Below are 22,006 nucleotides of genomic sequence, written 5' to 3' on the forward strand. Positions count from 1 at the left end.
AATTTCTCAGCAAAAATAGCTGTTTTTATTTTATCCCTCCCTATCTAGTGACTCGTGGACTTCCATGTCTTGGGTATTATATCCCATGTCACTAGCTCATGGACTCTTGCCACTTACATGAAAGAAAACATAATTTATGTAAGAACTTAAAGGGACATTATACACTCATTTTTTTCTTTGCATAAATGTTTTGTAGATGATCTATTTATATAGCCTATGTTATTTTTTTTTAAAATGTATAGTTTTACTTATTTTTAAATAACCATGCTCTGATTTTCAGACTCCTAACCAAGCCCCAAAGCTTTATGTGAATACCGTCAGCTACCTTCTCCAGCTTGCTCCTGTTTGTGTAAAGGGTCTTTTCATATGCAAAAGAAGGGGGAGGGGGGAGTGTCTTATTTCCCACTTGTAGTGGGCTTTCCAGCTACTTTTTCAACAGAGATAAACTAAGAGGTTCTAAGTAAGTTTTTAAACATTTTTATACTGGATTTTTATATCAGTATCTGTGCATCTTATTCTTTATAGTAGTGTCTATTACGTCCAGTTATGTGAAAATGAGTGTATACTGTCCCTTTAATTGATAAATTCATTTCTTTCATAGTGGAAAGAGTCCATGAGACCCACCCCTTTTTTGTGATTATGATTTTTTGTATAAAGCACATTATTTTCTCCAGTTCCTCTTTTTGTATGCTTTTTACTCCCTTTTTTTACACCTCACTTCTTGGCTAAACGTTAAACTAAGGTATGAGTGAGGTGGGAGGTTTATTTATTGGCATTTTCAGGTTTGGGAAACTTTGCCCCCTCCTGGTAGGAATGTATATCCCATTTGTCACTAGCTCATGTACTCTTGCCACTATGAAAGAAATTAATTTGGAAGTTCTTACATAAATTATGTTATTTTGACAAAATAGACACATCAAATTCAAAAGATAAAGGGTGTTTAGATAAAGTGCAAACTGGCCTTTTCAACATCTGACAACATTCTAAGAAGATTTGCAATAATGCTATTATACTGTACTTTTGTAATACACTCTGAAATGGTGACAGCTGCCATTTTAGATGTAAATATCACTATAGGGTCTAGATTTATTAAACCTATATTCACCCCTATTAGTGGGCAGAACAGATATTTACATATATATATATGGATTTAATAGACAGATATGTGATATTTTGTACAGCTGACAGGCAACGTGAGAAAAAGGAAATCACAATTTAAACTTTTGTTTTCTCACTGAAATTATTTACACACAACTGCTGCAGTCATAAGAAAAATGGTTGTAAACGCTTCTCTAGGATACCCTCTGTTGTAGAAATAAAAAAACATGTATGGCTTTCCCATACATATGGTTTCTGCAATTAGAAGACCACTAATTGCAGCTGTGCACCACACTTCTGAAATTCCTGGCAGTGAAGGGGTTAAAGGAAAATGAAACCCAAATTGTTTTCTTTCATAATTCAGATAGAGCATGCAATTTTAAGAAACGTTCTAATTTCCTCCTATTAATTTTTTTGTTCTCTTGGTTTCTTTATATGAAAAGCAGGAATGTAAGATTAGAACCCTTACTTCTTTGTTGGATGTTGGTACTAACTACATCAACACATTTAATAGAAGTAAATTAATAGAAGTAATCTCTATTAAAATTTAATAGAAGTAAATTAGAAAGTTGTTTAACCCGTTCATGCTGGGGCCAAGTGTTTAACATTGGAAACACATGCTTTAAAAATGAAATCACACGAGCATCGGTGCGATCACGTGATTTAAAGGGTGGGATCGGATCATGAGGGACTGCCTTCGATAACAAACTCCCTAGTCCGAGTTCCCATTCTGAAAATGCAGGAGGCTGTAGATTGGTTAGGAAGTTCCATACCGTCCTTAAGGTGTTAAAGCCCAGCGCTGTTAGGACGGCATGGGACGTTGTAACGGCATTAAGTGGTTAAAAATCACATGCTCTTTCAGAATCATGAAAGAAAAATTTGGGGTTTCATATCCCTTTTAATAAAGATAAAGCTATTTATTATTTTAATAGTGTTTTGGGTTTTTATACTCCATAATTTTATTTTCTGCTCTTGGTGATAAAAGGGTTAAACACAAAGTGTTGATTCTACAAAGATAAACTTTTGTGTAGCAGTTAAACCCAAAGTTTCTCTCTCATGTTTCAGATAGAACATATAATATTAAACAACTTTCCAATTGACTTCAATTACCACATGTTATTTGTTTTCTTGGTATCCTTTGAGAAACAGGGATGTAAGCTCAGGAGTGTGCACGTGTCTGCAGCACTACATGGCAGCAGTTTTGCAAGAGCACAAGATGGCAGCACTATTTCCTGTCATGTAGCGCTTCAGGCACGTGCACGCTACCTATCCTGATATCTCAACAAAGAAGAACATGAGAACAAAGCAAAATTGATAATAGAAGTAAATTGGTAAGTTTTTGAAAATTGTATTCTATATCTGAATAGTCAAAGAAAAATTTGGGTTTCATGTCCCTTTAAAACCCACAACATAGTAAATGTTAGATATGTGCATTCGGAGGTTTCGGATACCTCAAAATTTAGCCATTTTCTGAGCCAAATTTATTCTTGTGAACCTGCAACACTCCAAGATCTGTGCACATCTATGGCCCGATCCGATATGCAGCGTCGCCCGCTGGTTTGGGATCCTATATACGGCGTAACATAGAAGTTACGCTCATATATTTCTGCCTTCGCCCGTAGTTTTTTGCCCCATAGACTGACATACACAACACGCGCAGTTTGGTATCCAATATACAGCGTAAGGACTTACGTGGCGAAAATGGAGAAATCTTACTCCATTTTCACCTTGCCACAAAATGCAGGCGTAGCAAGCCTTACGCTGAGTATTGGAGCACCGTAACTCCCTAAACTGCCTGCAAAATAAAACCTAACACCTAACGCATGCGCAATGTCTATCTACCTGTCAACCGCAATCCCCCACCGCAATCCCTAATAAATAGCTACAATGTAATTATTAATTATATTGTAGCTATCTTAGGGTTTATTTTATAGGTAAGTATTTAGTTTTAAATAGGAATAATTTAGTTAATAATATTAATATTATTTAGATTTATTTAAATAATAATTAAGTTAGGGGGTGTTAGGGCTAGACTTAGGTTTAGGGTGTAATATATTTAATATAGGTGGCGGCGGTGTAGGGGGATCAGATTAGGGGTTAATATATTTAATGTAGGTGCCGGCGGTGTAGGGGGATCAGATTAGGGGGTAATATATTTAATACAGCACACCAGCAACTGTGCCACCACTACACCCAGCACATACAGTTCGCCAGGCACCAGCAGCTGTGCCACCACTACAACCAGTGCATACAGCTCACCAGGCACCAGCTACTGTGCCACCACTAAACCCAGCACATACAGTTCGCCAGGCACCAGCAACTGTGCCACCACTACAACCAGTGCATACAGCTCACCAGGCACCAGCTACTGTGCCACCACTACAACCAGCACATACAGCATGCCAGGCACCAGCTACTGTGCCACCACTACACCCAGCACATCCAGCACGCCAGGCAGCAGCAACTGTGCCACCACGACATCCAGCACATCAGGCAGCAGCAACTGTGCCACCACTACACCCAGCACATACAGCTCGCCATTCACCAGCAACTGTGCCACCACTACAACCAGCACATACAGCTCGCCATTCACCAGCAACTGTGCCACCACTACACCCAGCACATACAGCTCGCCAGGCACCAGCAACTGTGCCACCACTACACCCAGCACATACAGCACGCCATTCACCAGCAAGTGTGCCACCACTACAACCAGCACATACAGCTCGCCATTCACCAGCAACTGTGCCACCACTACAACCAGCACATACAGCTCGCCAGGCACCAGCAACTGTGCCACCACTACACCCAGCACATACAGCTCGCCAGGCACCAGCAACTGTGCCACCACTACACCCAGCACATACAGCTCGCCAGGCACCAGCAAGTGTGCCACCACTACAACCAGCACATACAGCTCGCCATTCACCAGCAAGTGTGCCACCACTACAACCAGCACATACAGCTCGCCATTCACCAGCAACTGTGCCACCACTACACCCAGCACATACAGCACGCCAGGCACCAGCAACTGTGCCACCACTACACCCAGCACATACAGCTCGCCATTCACCAGCAACTGTGCCACCACTACAACCAGCACATACAGCTCGCCAGGCACCAGCAACTGTGCCACCACTACAACCAGCATAAACAGTTTGCCAGGCACCAGCAACTGTGCCACCACTACAACCAGCATAAACAGTTTGCCAGGCACCAGCAACTGTGCCACCTACTGCTCATACAACTCAACCGACTCTAGTCTGGTAACCTAGGCAGCACATACTACTCGAGTCGCCAAAACGCAGCTGCGACACCGTAGTTTAAATGTTGCGCTAACGGTCAGATGGACACAGCGAGTAGCCAATCACAAGAGAGTTAGGAATCTTTCTCAAACTTCTGCCTAAAGAACATGACCTATGATATGCTCACTGTAGTGCGATAGGCCAAGTTACGGACGGGGGTTGGTTATGCCCAATAGGATGGATTATAGTGCTGCACATTGTCCAATAGCTTGTTGGGTGCTGTTGCTGCTGATCCAATCACAATCGCGTTCACATCAATCGTATTTGATGCTGTTGGTTGTTGTCGCTTATGGATGGCGCGTAGTTTGAATCGCTGGCTGCTGATTGACATGAAGTGAGAAATATAAGCTGATATTTGCTGCGAGTTTCCGCTTGTAAGGTCGGTAGTATATTTGTGAGTAAGAAATGAGTGCCGAGTAATACGCGCAATGATTCTTTGTGTTCCATCCCCGGTTGTATTTTTCTAGCATGAAGTCCGTTGAGATATTAAACGCAATCTCATTTTGACTACATGTAACACTTGAATTTATGTGCACACGCTCATACTGTATATACTCATCTCATAAATACACAGCTGCATGTACAGGGTTTTTGACAAAAATGCAATTTGAGGACACATCCTATACTTAGGTATCGTGAGGTATAACTTCTGAGGGGACTCTATGGGGCAGGCCATACAGACAGAGGGAGGGGAATACAGACACACATATTGTTATTGCAATGTTACTTAAAAAAAGGGATCAAACTAAAGTCAGCTCCAATGACAGATGTGTAGCTACCAATCACCAGCTAGCTCTCAGTAGTACATTGCTGATGCTGTGGAGAGTATGTGCATATGCTTTTAAAGGATATCAAACGAACAAAGCAAATTTGATAATAGAAGTCAATTTAAAGGTGTATAAAAATGACATTCTCTATCTGAGAAAGGGGAACTTATTTTTGCAGTGTTTGAAAAGCACCACAATGCATTTCACATAGAATCGGAACCATATTTGTATCAGGCTTTAACCCCTTGCCATCCAAAGTTCTGATGTAAACAAATAAGTTAAAAAGTGAAATCACGCGATCGTTCATGCGATCTCGTGATTTCAATAATGGTATTGTGTCTGGGGGGGGGGGGTGCTTATTACGCTAGGCACGCCCTGCAGCCCGCGATCCTATTCCTAAGGGCGTTAAAGCCCAGTGCAGTTACGGTATAGAACGCCCTACGTGCTGGAAGGGTTTTTTTATGATTAAAAAATAGGGTAAATACATTTTGTTTTTAAAAATAATGAATTATTAGCTTACAGATGAGGCCAGTTCAAAAGATATTATTTAGGGAAAAACACTAAGATAATCGCTGCAAACTTTACAGCAGCAGTAGTTTTAGTTATGCTGTGCTCAGTGTGCTGTCTACACACGTGCGCGCTCACAGCAAAGCAGAGACTTCTGGGTTTGTCTACATAACTTTCTGCCATGTCTGCACGGAGCGGTCAGAAAGTGAAATAAATGTAAAAAAAGAAAAAAAAAGTAAACATATAATAAAAATAAATAGCGAATTGCATTTAAAAAACATGAATAAAAAAAACAAAACAACCTAATGACAAGTGTTTAAAGTCCCTTTAAACACAAAAAGTACAACTCAGGAGCTGTAGGGAACTGCTGGTCCAGAGAGGAAACTGCTGCTGATCCAATCAGGTGGGTTGTGCAAATAGCAATGCTGATTGGATATGGAGCAGTTTTATAACAGGACCAGCAGTGCACTGCGGCTCAGGAGTTGTACCTCCACTATGTATTTAATCCCTTTGCAGGGGTTAAACACATAGTGTTGCTTGTGACAAAACAACAACCTCTAACAAATAAGAGCATTTCATTTTATTACGATAATGTACCTTTAATATGCAGGGAACCCAGTATAAATACTGCTATTGGCTGCATCTGTTTACAGTGCATGTGCTATGACTATGAACAGAGGACACACGGTAGATAACTCTGGACGTATCTAACTTGCCGCCATATTGGCAGTTAAAGGGACATGAAACCCAAATATTTTCTTTAATGATTCTGAAATACTACAGTTTTAAACAACTCTCCAATTTACTTTGATTATTTAATTTGCTTCCTTCTCTTTTTGCGGAAAGGTTTATCTAGGTAAGCTCAGGAGCAGCAAAGGACCTAGGTTCTAGCTGCTAATTGGTGGCTGCATATATATCGATTGTCATTGGCTCACCCATGTGTTCAGGTTGAAACCAGTAGTGCGTTGTTCTTTCAACAAATGATACCAAGAGAATGACGCTAATTTGATAAGTAAACTGGAAAGTTTTTTTAAAATAGTATGTGCTACCTAAATCATGAAAGAAAATGTTTGTGTTTCATGTCTCTTGTGATAATGCTTATAATGTGCCTTCAAAATTTAGCTTGGCATCTGGATTTTAAACTCCCAGGTGTTGCACGGTAATATTAATATACTTTTTACCTCTGAAATTACCTTGTATCTAGGCTTTTACAGACTGCCCCTTTATTTTAGTGCTGACCCCTAGGTATCTCCACGTGTGTGAGCACAATGTTATCTATATGGCACACACAAACTAACGCCCTCTAGCTTTGAAAAATTGTAAAAATGCCTTGAGATAAGAGGCGGCTTTCAAGGGCTTAGAAATTAGCATATGAGCCTACCTAGCTTTAGCTTTCAACAAGGAATTGCAAGAGAACTAAGCAAATTTGATTATAAAAAATAAATTGGAAAGTTGTTTAAAATTGCATGCCCTATCATGAAAGTTTAATTTTGACTAGACTGTCCCTTTAAATACAGTGTGCGTTTGTTGTGACTCATAGTATACTGACCCTCCAATTAAAGGGACAGTAAACACCTTATAATTACAAGACATTTCTATTGTGTTGTCTTAGAATAACAAATCAGCCAAGCTAAATGTTTTAAAACACATTAACCTTTTAGCGCCGTTATGGCGTTCTATTCTGTCCGATCGGCGCTGGGCTTTAGCGCCGTTAGGGCAGAATAAAACGTCATAGCCGTTTTGGCTGTCCTGAAGCCAACAGCGCTTCCTGGATATGATTGCAGTCTGGAGGGCGTGCCTAGCATCATAGGGAAGCCCCCCAGACCCGATCCCATACTTGAAATCTCGTGATTGCGTGCACGATTGCAGGATTTCAATTTGTCCACATCGGAACGTTGTTCCGCTATAGACATTATGACCCGGTCATGAAAGGGTTAACAACCTCATTTTTAATGTTGATATTTTTCAATAACCAAACTCCACCCACCATTTCCATATTTGGTGGAGCTAATCTTGCCTTTCATCTGCAGACAATAATGATAGTATAAAATGCATTGTTTTGTAGTTGTTGCCTGTTAAAGCCAGTTTGAGAAATGTATGTAGCAGGGTTAGCTTTGAGAAACCAGAAGGATGCATCTCAAATTCTGAAAATTCTAGACATTTTTGAGAGCTAAATTACAAGCAAAAGAGGGAAATAAATAATGAAAATATATTGCAAAGTATCAGTATGCATAACTAAAATCTAGTGTTTACTGTAGCTATGTGCATTTGGCAGTTTTGTTCACAAAGCGGAACAGACAGCCCCTTGTGGCCTGCGGCTCTTTTTGGAATCAGAATTATTCTTGTGAAAGTGTAGCACAGTGTGTTGCACTTTAAAAAAAAAAAAATTTGGCTCCATAAAGAGCGAATGAAACTGCTGAATACACATATCTAGTTTACTGTCCCTTAGTTTAAAGCATCATGTGAGAACCTGAGCTGAACAGAGTAGCTCTCCTCCTTACCTGCATATAATATGGGGGGGCTGACACTGGAAATTATGAAAAAGTTTGTTAAAGGGACATTATACACTAATTTTTTTCTTTGCATAAATGTTTTGTAGATGATCTATTTATATAGCCCATAAAGTTGTTTTTTTTTAATAAATGTATAGTTTTGCTTATTTTTAAATAACATTGCTTTGATTTTCAAACTCCTAACCAAGCCCCAAAGTTTTATGTGAATACGCTCGACTACCTACTCCAGCTTGCTCCTGTTTGTGTACAGGGTCTTTTCATATGCAAAAGAAGGGGGAGGGGGGAGTGTCTTGCTTTCCAACTACCTTTTCAACAGAGCCAAACTGACAGCTTCTAAGTACATTTTTAAACCATTTTATACTGGATTTTTATATCAGTATCTGTGCATCTTATTCTTTATAGTAGTGTCTATTACATGCAGTTATATGAAAATGAGTGTATACTGTCCCTTTAAAGGGGCAGTCTAGTAAAAAAATAAACTTTAATGATTCAGATAGGGCATGCTTTTTTAAATAGCTTTCCAATTTACTATTATCATCAAATTTGGTCTGTTCTATTGGTATTCTTTGCTGAAAGCTAAACCTTGGTAGGCTCAAACTGATTTCTAAACGTAAAAACCACCTCTTATCTTGTGCATTTTGACAGTTAGATAGTGCTAGTTCATGTGTGCCATATAGATAACATTGTGCGCACATCTGTGGAGTTATTAAAGAGTCAGCACTGATTGGCTAAAATGCATGTCTGTCAAAAGAACTGAGATAAGTGGGCAGTCTGTAGAGTCTTAGATACAAGGTAATCACAGAGGTAAAAAGTGTAGTGCTGGTTATGCAAAACTGGAGAATAGGTAATAAAGTGATTATCTATTCTGGAGTAGAAATTTAACTTGCATGATTCCGAAATAGCATGTCGTTTTAAAACACTTTTTTTAAATTCACTTCTCTTTTCAAATGTGCTTTGTTCTCTTGGTATCCCTTGTTGAAAAAGAATACACACATATCCTACACTAGTGGGAGTTAGCTGCTAATTGGTGCCTGCACACATTTGTCTCTTGTGATTGGCTAACTAGATGTGTTCATCTTGCTGCCAATAGTGCAATGCTGTTCCTTCAGCAAAGGATAACAAGAGAACAAAGGAAATTTGATAATAGAAGTAAATTTGAAAAGTTATTTAAAATGTATGTTCTATCCAAATCATGAAATAAATTGTTGGGGTTTCCTGTCCCTTTAAGCCCTGTGCTAGAATATCTCTTAAACTCACAGCTGAGGGTTTAGACTCTCAGGTATCATTGCAATATGGTAGAGAATTACTAATTTGCTATGTAAGGCTGAGTTGTTATTTAGTGATATCTATTTTGCCAATTGAATCTTCAGTCTTTTCACCAGCTTATGCAAGTTCAAAATCTAAATAAATATATTGTATGTCTTACATTTCCTTATTTAGGTGGTGAGGTAAAAACTGCAAAATGAGCTGGGTTGTCGAAGAGTGGAAGGAAGGGCTTCCCACAAAGACTCTTCAGAAAATTCAGGAACTGGAAAGTCAGTTGGACAAACTGAAAAAGGACCGTCAACAAAGACAGTTTCAACTAGAGTCTTTAGAGGCAGCATTCCAGAAGCAGAAACAAAAGGTAATAACATATAATTTTTATTAAACGTATATGTAACATTTTGGGGTTACCCCTGTCCTCAGGCAATACAAATTATACATTCAATACACTTACTTTTATACCCTCCACCTTAGGATCCTTGCCGTTCCGGAAGTGACGTCACGTCTCTACTGCCGTCACGAGAGTTGGCAGGCGTGTATTAGTTACCATGGTTACGGGACACCACCGGTGAGCAAGCGTGGCAGGTCCTATTCAATCTATTAAAAACAATATATAGAGGAGAATACAGCAGTTGAATTATTGGTAACCTGGTTATTTCTAACTCTGTTCTGTGAGTGAACATATAATCCTACATAGCCAAATTTTTAGCTCAAAAAAATCCCTTCCCTCCAATGTGTATAAATTCATAATGGGGTCCCAGGGCTTATAGGTACATGTTAACATACTATGCAAGTACATCACTATTTATAATCAACTGCTGACAAACTACTGTCTAATAATTGTTACAGGTAGGGATGCACCAAAATTTCGGCCGCAGAAAGTTTCGGCCGAAAATGGCATTTTTGGCTATTTCGGTTTTCGTTTTTTTTGCCTGTTATTTTCGGTAAAATTATTGTGTAGCATGTTTCAAATTTGATGCTAGCCTAGAGCTGCTGTTTAAGTTTATTACTTGACTAACTGTTCTGCATATAATGAGTTTTCTAGGACTATACTTTATTTGGATAATTGGTAAAATAAAACTGTTAAATATGATTCTGTTACATAGAACTAAATGAAGAATAATACAGTATATTGATATTTATAATTGTTTTAAGTAGGGATGCACCAAACGTTTGGTTGCAGAAACATTTTGGCCGAAAATGGCATTATTTTTTACCTGTTTTTTTATTGGTAAAATTATTGTGTAGCATATTATTGTTTTAAGATATTTTTGTCCAATGTTAGTGTGTTACTTTCAATAAAAGTGTGGGCTTTTTTTTATTGGCTCTAATTATGCAAAAAAAAATTAAATTTTAAAAAATACATTTTCGGTATCGGTTTCGGTTTTCGGCCAAGTGCATCCCGGATTTTCGGATTCGGTTTCGGTCCAGAATTTCCATTTCGGTGCATCACTAGTTACAGGTGATCTAATGTCAAAATTTAGAGTCCATGTTATCTGTTCCTATATTAAATGAAACAGTGCCAGTCCAAACTTGTGTTCAGTCCTCTAGGCACCAATGTGCCCAGTGTGTATATCCATCTGGATTCATTTTGGAGTAGCGTTTTCGCTCTATCCCCACCTCTGTTTGGCATGGGAATGTGGTCTATGATTGTGTATCTAAGATCCGATTCTTTATGCCGTGCCTCGTCACTGGCTGTTCTGTCTCCTTTTTCTCTAAGGCTGTTCTTATGACCATCCTATGGTTTGCCATACGAGTTCTCTGGGTGTCTATCGTCTTACCCACATAGAACTTTCCACACGGACAGTGGAGTAAGTATACTGTGTGGGTAGTGGTGCATGTTACTCTATGTTTTAAGTATTATTTCTTATTCTTGTAGGAATGGTTGAAGAATTTTCCTGTGGTTAATCCATTACAGGTGACACAACCTAGACATCTATAACATCCCTTGGTTTTTTGTAACCAGGTGGTGTTAAGAGTAACATGTTCTTGGATCTGTTTGTATTAGATGATCTCTGAGCGATTTTGCTCTCCTATATCCCACTCTTGGAGGCCTTTGTCCCTTAAATGGTAGATTTCTCCAACATTGGTGTGTCCGGTCCACGGCGTCATCCTTACTTGTGGGAATATCTCTTCCCCAACAGGAAATGGCAAAGAGTCCCAGCAAAGCTGGCCATATAGTCCCTCCTAGGCTCCGCCCACTCCAGTCATTCTCTTTGCCGTTGCACAGGCAACATCTCCACGGAGATGGTTAAGAGTATGTGGCAGAACTTCAAGGTTCCTTGCTACGGGTCCAGATCCAGGGATCCCAAGGCGACTCTAGTGGATGCACTAGTAGCGCCTTGGACCTTCAACCTAGCTTATGTGTTCCCACCGTTTCCTCTCATTCCCAGGCTGGTAGCCAGGATCAAACAGGAGAGGGTCTCGGTGATCTTGATAGCTCCTGCGTGGCCACGCAGGACTTGGTATGCAGACCTGGTGAATATGTCATCGGTTCCACCATGGAAGCTACCTTTGAGACAAGACCTTCTTGTTCAGGGTCCATTCGAACATCCAAATCTGGTCTCCCTCCAGCTGACGGCTTGGAGATTGAACGCTTGATTCTATCAAAGCGTGGGTTTTCAGATTCGGTGATTGATACTCTGGTTCAGGCCAGAAAACCGGTAACTAGAAAGATTTACCATAAGATATGGAAAAGATATATCTGCTGGTGTGAATCCAAGGGATTCCCTTGGAATAAGGTAAAAATTCCTAAGATTCTTTCCTTTCTGCAAGAAGGTTTGGATAAAGGATTATCTGCGAGTTCTCTAAAGGGACAGATTTCTGCTTTATCTGTCTTACTACACAAACGACTGGCAGCTATGCCAGATGTTCAAGCATTTGTTCAGGCTCTGGTTAGGATCAAGCCTGTTTACAGACCTTTGACTCCTCCCTGGAGTTTAAATCTAGTTCTTTCAGTTCTTCAAGGGGTTCCGTTTGAACCTTTACATTCCATAGATATTAAGTTGTTATCTTGGAAAGTTTTGTTTTTGGTTGCTATTTCTTCTGCTAGAAGAATTTCAGAGTTATCTGCTCTGCAGTGTTCTCTGCCCTATCTGGTGTTCCATGCAGATAAGGTGGTTTTGCGTACTAAGCCTGGTTTCCTTCCAAAGGTTGTTTCTAACAAAAATATTAACCAGGAGATAGTTGTACCTTCTTTGTGTCCGAATCCAGTTTCAAAGAAGGAACGTTTGTTACACAATTTGGACGTAGTCCGTGCTCTAAAATTCTATTTAGAAGCTACAAAAGATTTCAGACAAACATCTTCTTCTCTGTTTGTCGTCTATTCTGGTAAAAGGAGAGGTCAAAAAGCTACTTCTACCTCTCTTTCCTTTTGGCTTAAAAGCATCATCCGATTGGCTTACGAGACTGCCGGACGGCAGCCTCCTGAAAGAATCACTCCACTAGGGCTGTGGCTTCCACATGGGCCTTCAAGAACGAGGCTTCTGTTGATCAGATATGTAAGGCAGCGACTTGGTCTTCACTGCACACTTTTGCCAAATTTTACAAATTTTATACTTTTGCTTCTTCGGAGGCTATTTTTGGGAGAAAGGTTTTGCAAGCCGTGGTGCCTTCCGTTTAGGTAACCTGATTTGCTCCCTCCCTTCATCCGTGTCCTAAAGCTTTGGTATTGGTTCCCACAAGTAAGGATGACGCCGTGGACCGGACACACCAATGTTGGAGAAAACAGAATTTATGCTTACCTGATAAATTACTTTCTCCAACGGTGTGTCCGGTCCACGGCCCGCCCTGGTTTTTTAATCAGGTCTGATGAATTATTTTCTCTAACTACAGTCACCACGGTACCATATGGTTTCTCCTATATTTTTCCTCCTGTCCGTCGGTCGAATGACTGGGGTGGGCGGAGCCTAGGAGGGACTATATGGCCAGCTTTGCTGGGACTCTTTGCCATTTCCTGTTGGGGAAGAGATATTCCCACAAGTAAGGATGACGCCGTGGACCGGACACACCGTTGGAGAAAGTAATTTATCAGGTAAGCATAAATTCTGTTTTTTGTCAGTTTCTACAATTGGCCAGTACTTGCAAATGGTGGCAGCCGTTCTTTCATCCCCAAACATATAGGTGTCATTGTGCGTGGATCCTCTTCTTTATTGTCCCCTCTTGTTCCATACAGTAATGATTGTTGTGTATCCTCCCTTTGTTGTTCCTGCTTTCAGTTAGCAGTTTGTTGCTGTACCCTCTTATTTTGAATTGTTCTTCCAATTCTTGCAATTGTTTTTCCCTATTATCGGGCTTGGTGTTATTTCTCTTTTTAATGATAGAGGATGGCAGCTCGCTGCGTGTAATAGGGAATTTTTGTCTGTTGCTTTCCGGTATAAGGGGGTCTTTAGTTTCCCATCCTTTTTATACACTCTCAAGTCCAGGAAGTCTATTCTTTGCTGATTGTATTCTATCTTAAAATTTAAGGTTGGATGTACACTGTTTAACTCTCTGTACCATGTCTCCAGTTCCTCTGTTGTCCCGTTCCAAACTACAATCAGTTCATCTATGTACCGTTTGTATAGAATGACCCTCTTGTCCTTGAAGGCTTGGGTGCCTGTAGTTTTAAAGTCTGACATGTATAGGTTCGCATATGCCGGGGCCACGTTGGACCCTATGTCCGTCCCCAATGTTTGCAGGTATTATTTTTGTTCAAACCTAAAGTAATTTAACTCTAGGCACATTGGACCACCAGAAGATCTGAGCATGGAGTTACTAAGGATGTGCCTAGAGTTAAATTACTTTAGGTTCAAACAAAAATACCGGTGGCGTCCCGTAACCATGGCAACTAATTCACGCCTGCCGAATCACGTGACTGCAGTAGAGACGTGACATCACTTCCGGAATGCCGCCGGCAGCGACGAGGAGAGGATCCTAAGGTGGAGGGTATAAAAGTAAGTGTAATGAATGTATAATTTGTACTGTCTGAGGATGGGGGGGGTTAACCCTGAAAAGTTACATATACTTTTAATAAATATATGTTAAGACCCAGTGAGTGCTCCAATTTGCTTTGAATTGTACGTGGATTATTCGTTATGCACCCTGGGCAGATGAGAGGGCGCTAAACAGCGGCCATGGAAATAGGAGTACTTTCCAACACAGGAGGAATATGAATATATATATCTCCTCCAGCCTGTAATGCCAGTTAGGAAGCCATTATGGCTTCAGGGCAGCAGAACGGCTAGGGCATTCCATCGCCTAGCGCTGTTAGGACGGCACGGAACGTCCTAACGGCGGGAAGGGGTCTGTTTTGCAGCAAAATGTTATATTTTTGATATGATATATGAGCAAATTAAATATCTGTTTCAAATAACTTCTATGTACTGGATTGGAAAAGCTTGCCTAGATTCTTATAAATCATTAGTAAATATTCAACCCTCAATAGAGGTTTTTGCCTACTTTTAAAGTTTTTAATTATTTGGACAGGTTGATAGTGAAAAAGGTGAAGTGGTAGCACTAAGAAGAGAGAACCAGAGTTTGATTGAATTGTGTGACAATAATGACAAAATGAAGCAAAAACTAACCCATGATTACCAGATGAAGGAAACACAAGTCAACTTCCTGGAAGGACAAATGAGTTCAAGCAAAAAGCAAATCGAAAAACTGGAACAAGAACTGAAAAGGTTAATAAGGGTTTTCTTTTTTATTTATTTTTTTGCTTAAAGGTATAGAAAGGTCAAAATTGAAGTATAAGTATTTTTGCAATATACTTAAATTTTTAAGGGCATACGCACATATGCTGTGATTGTCCTGCACCAGTATGCAAACTCTGGGAGCTGGCGGTGTATATTGGCTAATGGAAGTATATTGCAAAAATACTTAATTAACTTAAAGTGAATGTAAATTTTGATGCTAAAGTGCCCGATTTTTAAAAATTTGATTAAAAACAGGGGCACTTTAATTCATCAAAATTTACATTTCACTTGTGTTGTGAAAAAATACTTGCCTTTTAATCTTGACAGCCGCTCCAGCTTCCTCCGCCCGTCGCTCCTGGGTCTAAAATGAGGAATCTGGCTTCCTCCAATCACGGCGTTGAATCAGACACTGATTCCCCCGGGGGGAAGCCGTGATTGGAGGATGACCCATCCATCATTTTTGATGTCAGAAATGGCTTGCGATGACTGGGAGAAGCTGCAGCGGCTGTCAAGTTTAAAAGGTAAGTATTTTTTTACGAGTGAAATGTAAATTTTGATGAATTAAAGTGCCCCTGTTTTTAATCGAATTTGTAAAAACCGGACACTTTAGCATTAAAACTTACATTCACTTTAAAGGGACATAAAACAAATTGGGATAGAGACAAAATATAATATGTACTTTAATTACTTTACCTGCAAATTTGTACTGAAGTGCCTCGCCATTAACCCTTTCTTTTTAGTTTCTGAATTGTAAAACTAACTCCCCCCACACATTTCCTTCTATGACTGTATCTATATCTATTGTTATTTTGGTAGAATGCAAAAATGCATAGGGATTATCTGCTGGAGCATGCCTAGAAGCTGTGAACTCAGTTGAAATACAATGCCTGTGTCTAAACATTGATAAGGGGGGTGGAGTTTGCTGCTCCAGGCAGCTAAGCTATGTAATTAATTTTGCTTATATTTGAAAATATTTTTAAAATACTTGCCAGCAATTTTTAAACATTTTTTTTAATGCAAACTATTTAATTAATTAGTCCTTTTAGGGTATGCACAGATCTCAACCTGTTTATGTCCCTTTAAATGCACCCATACAAGTTTCTAAATCAAACACATGCCTCTAGAAAATCTTAAAATTATAAATCAGATCTGCAAACATCTCAACATTAAACTGCTAGCTAAATATAGCCCCCAATCAACAAGCGCTATCCAGGTGCTAAACCAAAAACGGGCAGGTTTCTAAGATTTCATTCCTGCTTTTTCAAATAAAGATATCAAGAGAACGAAGAACAATTTGTGTTTAGTGTCCCTTTAAGCAGAACTACTAGGAGCTAGCTGCTGATAGGTGGCTGCACATATATGTCTCATGTCATTGTCTTACCTGATATGTTCAGCTAGCTCCAAGTAGTAAATGCTCCTTCAATGAAGGATACTTGGAGAAGAAAGCAAATTTGATAATAGAATTAAATTGGGAAATTGTTTAAAACTGTATGATCTATCTGAATAATGAAATTCTAGTGCCCCTTTAAGCTGCTCTGCCTTTAAAGGTAAAGATCCTATGCTACAGCCTCAAATGCTCATTCTTAGTGACGTCTTTGTAGCAGGCGGTATGGCTTTTTATTAGCTGTCCCTCCTGCAACGTCAAATTAAAAATAAATATGATGGCTGGCAGTGAGCCAGGGAAGAAGCACCAATCTGGGTTCTAAAATAAAACTCTGATGTCTGTTTCATGTGTCTAAGCAGTAGTGTTGCTGCAATGCACTACACTGCCACATGTTTAGACATTGTAAAGTCTACTGGTCCTCTAAAGGGACATTATACACTCATGTTTTCTTTGCATAAATGGTTTGTAGATGATCTATGTATATAGCCCATAAAGTTGTTGTTGTTTTTTTTAAATGTATAGTTTTGCTTATTTTTAAATAACATTGCTCTGATTTTCAGACTCCTAACCAAGCCCCAAAGTTTTATGAGAATACCGTCAGCTACCTTCTCCAGCTTGCTCCTGTTTGTGTAAAGGGTCTTTTCATATGCAAAAGAAGGGGGAGGGGGGAGTGTCTTATTTCCCACTTGCAGTGGGCTTTCCAGCTACCTTTTCACCAGAGCTAAACTGAGAGCTTCTAAGTAAGTTTTTAAACTGTTTTATACTGGATTTTTATATCAGTATCTGTGCATCTTATTCTTTATAGTGGTGCAGTTATATGAAAATGAGTGTATACTGTCCCTTTTTAAGGGACAATCTAGTCAAAATTAAATGTTCATGATTCAGATAGGGCATGCATTTTTAAACAATTTACTTTGATATTAGTTTTTGTTCGCTTGGTATTCTTTGTTGAAAGTTAAATCTAGGTAGGTTCATATACAAATTTCTAAGAACTTGATGGCCTCCTCTTGTCTGTGCATTTTGATCGTTTTTCACAGCTAGACAGCACTAGTTCATGTGTGCCATATAGTTAATATTGTGCTCACTCCCATGGAGTTACTTATGAGTCAGCACTGATTGACTAAAATGCAAGTCTGTCTAAAGCACTAAGATAAGTGGGCAGTTTGCAGAGGCTTAGATACAAGGTAATCACAGAGGTAAAAAGTGTATTATAATCGTGTTGGTTATGCAAAACTGGGGTATGGGTAATAAAAGTGTTATCTATCTTTTTAAACAATAAAAATTCTGGAATAAACTGTCCCTTTTAAAGGGACATTAAACACTTTGAGATGGTAATCTAAAATGATAAATCACATGTAAAAAGAAGTCTGCAATATACTTTCATTATTTATTTTGTCCCCTTTTCCTGTAATTCCATTTGGAAATTATGAGCCTTTCAGTTCCTGTTAGAAATGGAAATGCAGAACACTGTCATATTGCACACAGCCATTGGCTGCACACTCTAGTGACCTATTTATAACTGTCCCTAATTGGCCACAGCAGAGAAGGTAACCTAAGTTACATTGTTTTATAGACACTAAAACTTTACACTTATTTTGTCACTATTTAAACAGCTAACGACACTTTAAAAAATATGTCCACATGTTATTTAAAGACTAATAGTTTGTTTGAATGCATTAGTGTATCTAGCATTTATTTAGTGTTCAATGTCCCTTTTAAGGCTGTTTCTGGCATTCTGCAGTTTTACTTTTGTAGGTTTGAACTAAAATGGTTTTAAAGCTTTTATGTTTTTTTCCCCCTCTATTCAGATATAAAAATGATCTTGAAAGAAGCCAACAATCGTTCAATGTCTCGGACATGTCTTTGTGTGCGACTCCTCAGAAAAACTGTGCTACTTTTACTACCCCTAATAAATACAACGGTAATTCATCTAGACGTTATTTAATAAATGGAACAATATTTATTTATTCAAATTAAAAATATTTTGTGAACAATTCTAGATTCAAAATATGAGGAATTGGAAGAAAAGTACAACAAAGAAGTTGAAGAAAGAAGAAGGATTGAAAATGAATTAAAAATGCTACAGTTGAAAGTAAGCTTTTTAGAATTTAATTTAAATGGACATTTAAGCTCGTGGCGCTACTGAGTGGGTCTGTTTTCTTCTCCAAAGAGCATCGCGGGCTATTAAACTCAATGTAGCTCACTCCCGCTCTGGTAGCGGTAGCGAGCTACATTGAGTTTAATAGCGCGATTGGGCGCGCTGTGACTAGACAGCATGCCCGCGATGCGCTTTGGAGAAGAAAACAGACCCACTCAGTAGCGCCAGGAGCGGCGTTCTGTTTTCTTTGCAAGATATCTATTTAACCCTTCTCTTTAGAAATCTGGCGCTAAGCTAATGTTGTATAATTCTACACTATGTGCAGAATTATATAACATTATTTGCTAGGCTTTCTGGCCCTTTAAGTGTAATAGTTTATAGCAAGTCGAAATAAATGAAATGTCTTTCAAGCATTTAAACCAAATAGCATTGTTTTGCTAGCTCTTAGCAGTACACTGATTCGTTTATCTTATCTCCTTTGCTGTAGCCAAGTAGGGACAAAAATAAATGAACTCCTGCACTGATCAAGCAATCACTGTGTAATAAGTAACTAGATCAATGTTATTGATTCTGCAGGATGTACTCCAGCCTTTGATTAATATTCGATTGAGTCTACTATGAATATTTCTCTGTGTGAAAAAAATGTTTGAGGAGATTTGGTTCTGAGTTTAATGTCACTTAAAAGATCAAATTGTATTTTAAAGGGACATAAAAGCCAAACATTTTCTTTCATAATTCAGATAGTGCATGTTATTTTTTTTTTCCACTTTACTTCTATTACTACATTTCCTTATTGTCCTCTGTTGAAATACAGGAAGGTTTGCTCAGGAGTGTGCACGTGTCTGCAGCACTATGTGCAGCAGTTTTGTAAGAGTGTTATACATTAGCACGAGCACTAGATGGCAGCACTTTCTCCAACATAGGTGTGTCCGGTCCACGGCGTCATCCTTACTTGTGGGATATTCTCCTCCCCAACAGGAAATGGCAAAGAGCCCAGCAAAGCTGGTCACATGATCCCTCCTAGGCTCCGCCTACCCCAGTCATTCTCTTTGCCGTTGTACAGGCAACATCTCCACGGAGATGGCTTAGAGTTTTTTAGTGTTTAACTGTAGTTTTTCATTATTCAATCAAGAGTTTGTTATTTTCAAATAGTGCTGGTACGTACTATTTACTCAGAAACAGAAAAGAGATGAAGAATTCTGTTTGTATGAGGAAAATGATTTTAGCAACCGTAACTAAAATCCATGGCTGTTCCACACAGGACTGTTGAGAGCAATTAACTTCAGTTGGGGGAACAGTTTGCAGTCTCTTGCTGCTTGAGGTATGACACATTCTAACAAGACGATGTAATGCTGGAAGCTGTCATTTTCCCTATGGGATCCGGTAAGCCATGTTTATTACGATTGTAAATAAGGGCTTCACAAGGGCTTATTTAAACTGTAGACTTTTTCTGGGCTAAATCGATTGATTATTAACACATATTTAGCCTTGAGGAATCATTTTATCTGGGTATTTTGATATAATAATATCGGCAGGCACTGTTTTAGACACCTTATTCTTTAGGGGCTTTCCCCAAGCATAGGCAGAGTCTCATTTTCGCGCCGGTGTTGCGCACTTGTTTTTGAGAGGCATGGCATGCAGTCGCATGTGAGAGGAGCTCTGATACTTATAAAAGACTTCTGAAGGCGTCATTTGGTATCGTATTCCCCTTTGGGTTTGGTTGGGTCTCAGCAAAGCAGATACCAGGGACTGTAAAGGGGTTTAAAGCTTAAAACGGCTCCGGTTCCGTTATTTTAAGGGTTAAAGCTTCCAAAATTGGTGTGCAATATTTTCAAGGCTTTAAGACGCTGTGGTGAAAATTTGGTGAATTTTGAACAATTCCTTCATGTTTTTTCGCAATTGCAGTAATAAAGTGTGTTCAGTTTAAAATTTAAAGTGACAGTAACGGTTTTATTTTAAAACGTTTTTTGTACTTTCTGATCAAGTTTATGCCTGTTTAACATGTCTGAACTACCAGATAGACTGTGTTCTGAATGTGGGGAAGCCAGAATTCCTATTCATTTAAATAAATGTGATTTATGTGATAATGACAATGATGCCCAAGATGATTCCTCAAGTGAGGGGAGTAAGCATGGTACTGCATCATTCCCTCCTTCGTCTACACGAGTCTTGCCCACTCAGGAGGCCCCTAGTACATCTAGCGCGCCAATACTCCTTACTATGCAACAATTAACGGCTGTAATGGATAATTCTGTCAAAAACATTTTAGCCAAAATGAACCCTTGTCAGCGTAAGCGTGGCTGCTCTGTTTTAGTTACTGAAGAGCATGACGACGCTGATATTAATATCTCTGAAGGGCCCCTAACCCAATCTGAGGGGGCCAGGGAGGTTTTGTCTGAGGGAGAAATTACTGATTTAGGGAACATTTCTCAGCAGGCTGAATCTGATGTGATTACATTTAAATTTAAATTGGAACATCTCCGCATTTTGCTTAAGGAGGTATTATCCACTCTGGATGATTGTGAAAATTTAGTCATCCCAGAGAAACTATGTAAAATGGACAAGTTCCTAGAGGTGCCGGGGCTCCCAGAAGCTTTTCCTATACCCAAGCGGGTGGCGGACATTGTTAATAAAGAATGGGAAAGGCCCGGTATTCCTTTCGTCCCTCCCCCCATATTTAAAAAATTGTTTCCTATGGTCGACCCCAGAAAGGACTTATGGCAGTCAGTCCCCAAGGTCGAGGGAGCGGTTTCTACTTTAAACAAACGCACTACTATTCCAATAGAGGATAGTTGTGCTTTCAAAGATCCTATGGATAAAAAATTAGAAGGTTTGCTTAAAAAGATGTTTGTTCAGCAGGGTTACCTTCTACAACCCATTTCATGCATTGTCCCTGTCACTACTGCCGCATATTTCTGGTTTGATGAACTGCTTAAGGTGCTCGATAGTGACTCTCCTCCTTATGAGGAGATTATGGACAGAATCAATGCTCTCAAATTGGCTAATTCTTTCACTCTAGACGCCTCTTTGCAATTGGCTAAGTTAGCGGCTAAGAACTCTGGGTTTGCTATTGTGGCGCGCAGAGCGTCTTCCAAGAACAAGCTACTAAACATTCCTTTCAAGGGGAAAACGTTGTTTGGTCCTGACTTGAAAGAGATTATCTCTGATATCACTGGGGGTAAGGGCCACGCCCTTCCTCAGGATCGGCCTTTCAAGGCAAAAAATAGACCTAATTTTCGTCCCTTTCGTAAAAACGGACCAGCCCAAGGTGCTACGTCCTCTAAGCAAGAGGGTAATACTTCTCAGGCCAAGCCAGCTTGGAGACCAATGCAAGGCTGGAACAAGGGAAAGCAGGCCAAGAAACCTGCCACTGCTACCAAGACAGCATGAAATATT

General features: G+C 39.4%; 1 protein-coding gene across 1 annotated transcript in view; it reads left to right on the plus strand.

The window, feature by feature from the left end:
- The first annotated feature begins 4,655 nt into the window (after positions 1-4,655).
- Positions 4,656-22,006, plus strand: part of CENPF (centromere protein F) — a 225,590-nt gene continuing 208,239 nt past the window's right edge. The window contains exons 1-5 of the mRNA XM_053712493.1: positions 4,656-4,782; positions 9,631-9,814; positions 14,920-15,116; positions 18,321-18,433; positions 18,513-18,604. Of these exons, the coding sequence (XP_053568468.1) occupies positions 9,653-9,814; positions 14,920-15,116; positions 18,321-18,433; positions 18,513-18,604 (564 nt within the window). The 5' untranslated portion in view covers positions 4,656-4,782; positions 9,631-9,652. The remainder of the gene's footprint in view (positions 4,783-9,630; positions 9,815-14,919; positions 15,117-18,320; positions 18,434-18,512; positions 18,605-22,006) is intronic.

Source organism: Bombina bombina, chromosome 4, assembly GCF_027579735.1.
Source record: "Bombina bombina isolate aBomBom1 chromosome 4, aBomBom1.pri, whole genome shotgun sequence".
NCBI classification, from domain to species: Eukaryota; Metazoa; Chordata; class Amphibia; order Anura; family Bombinatoridae; genus Bombina; species Bombina bombina.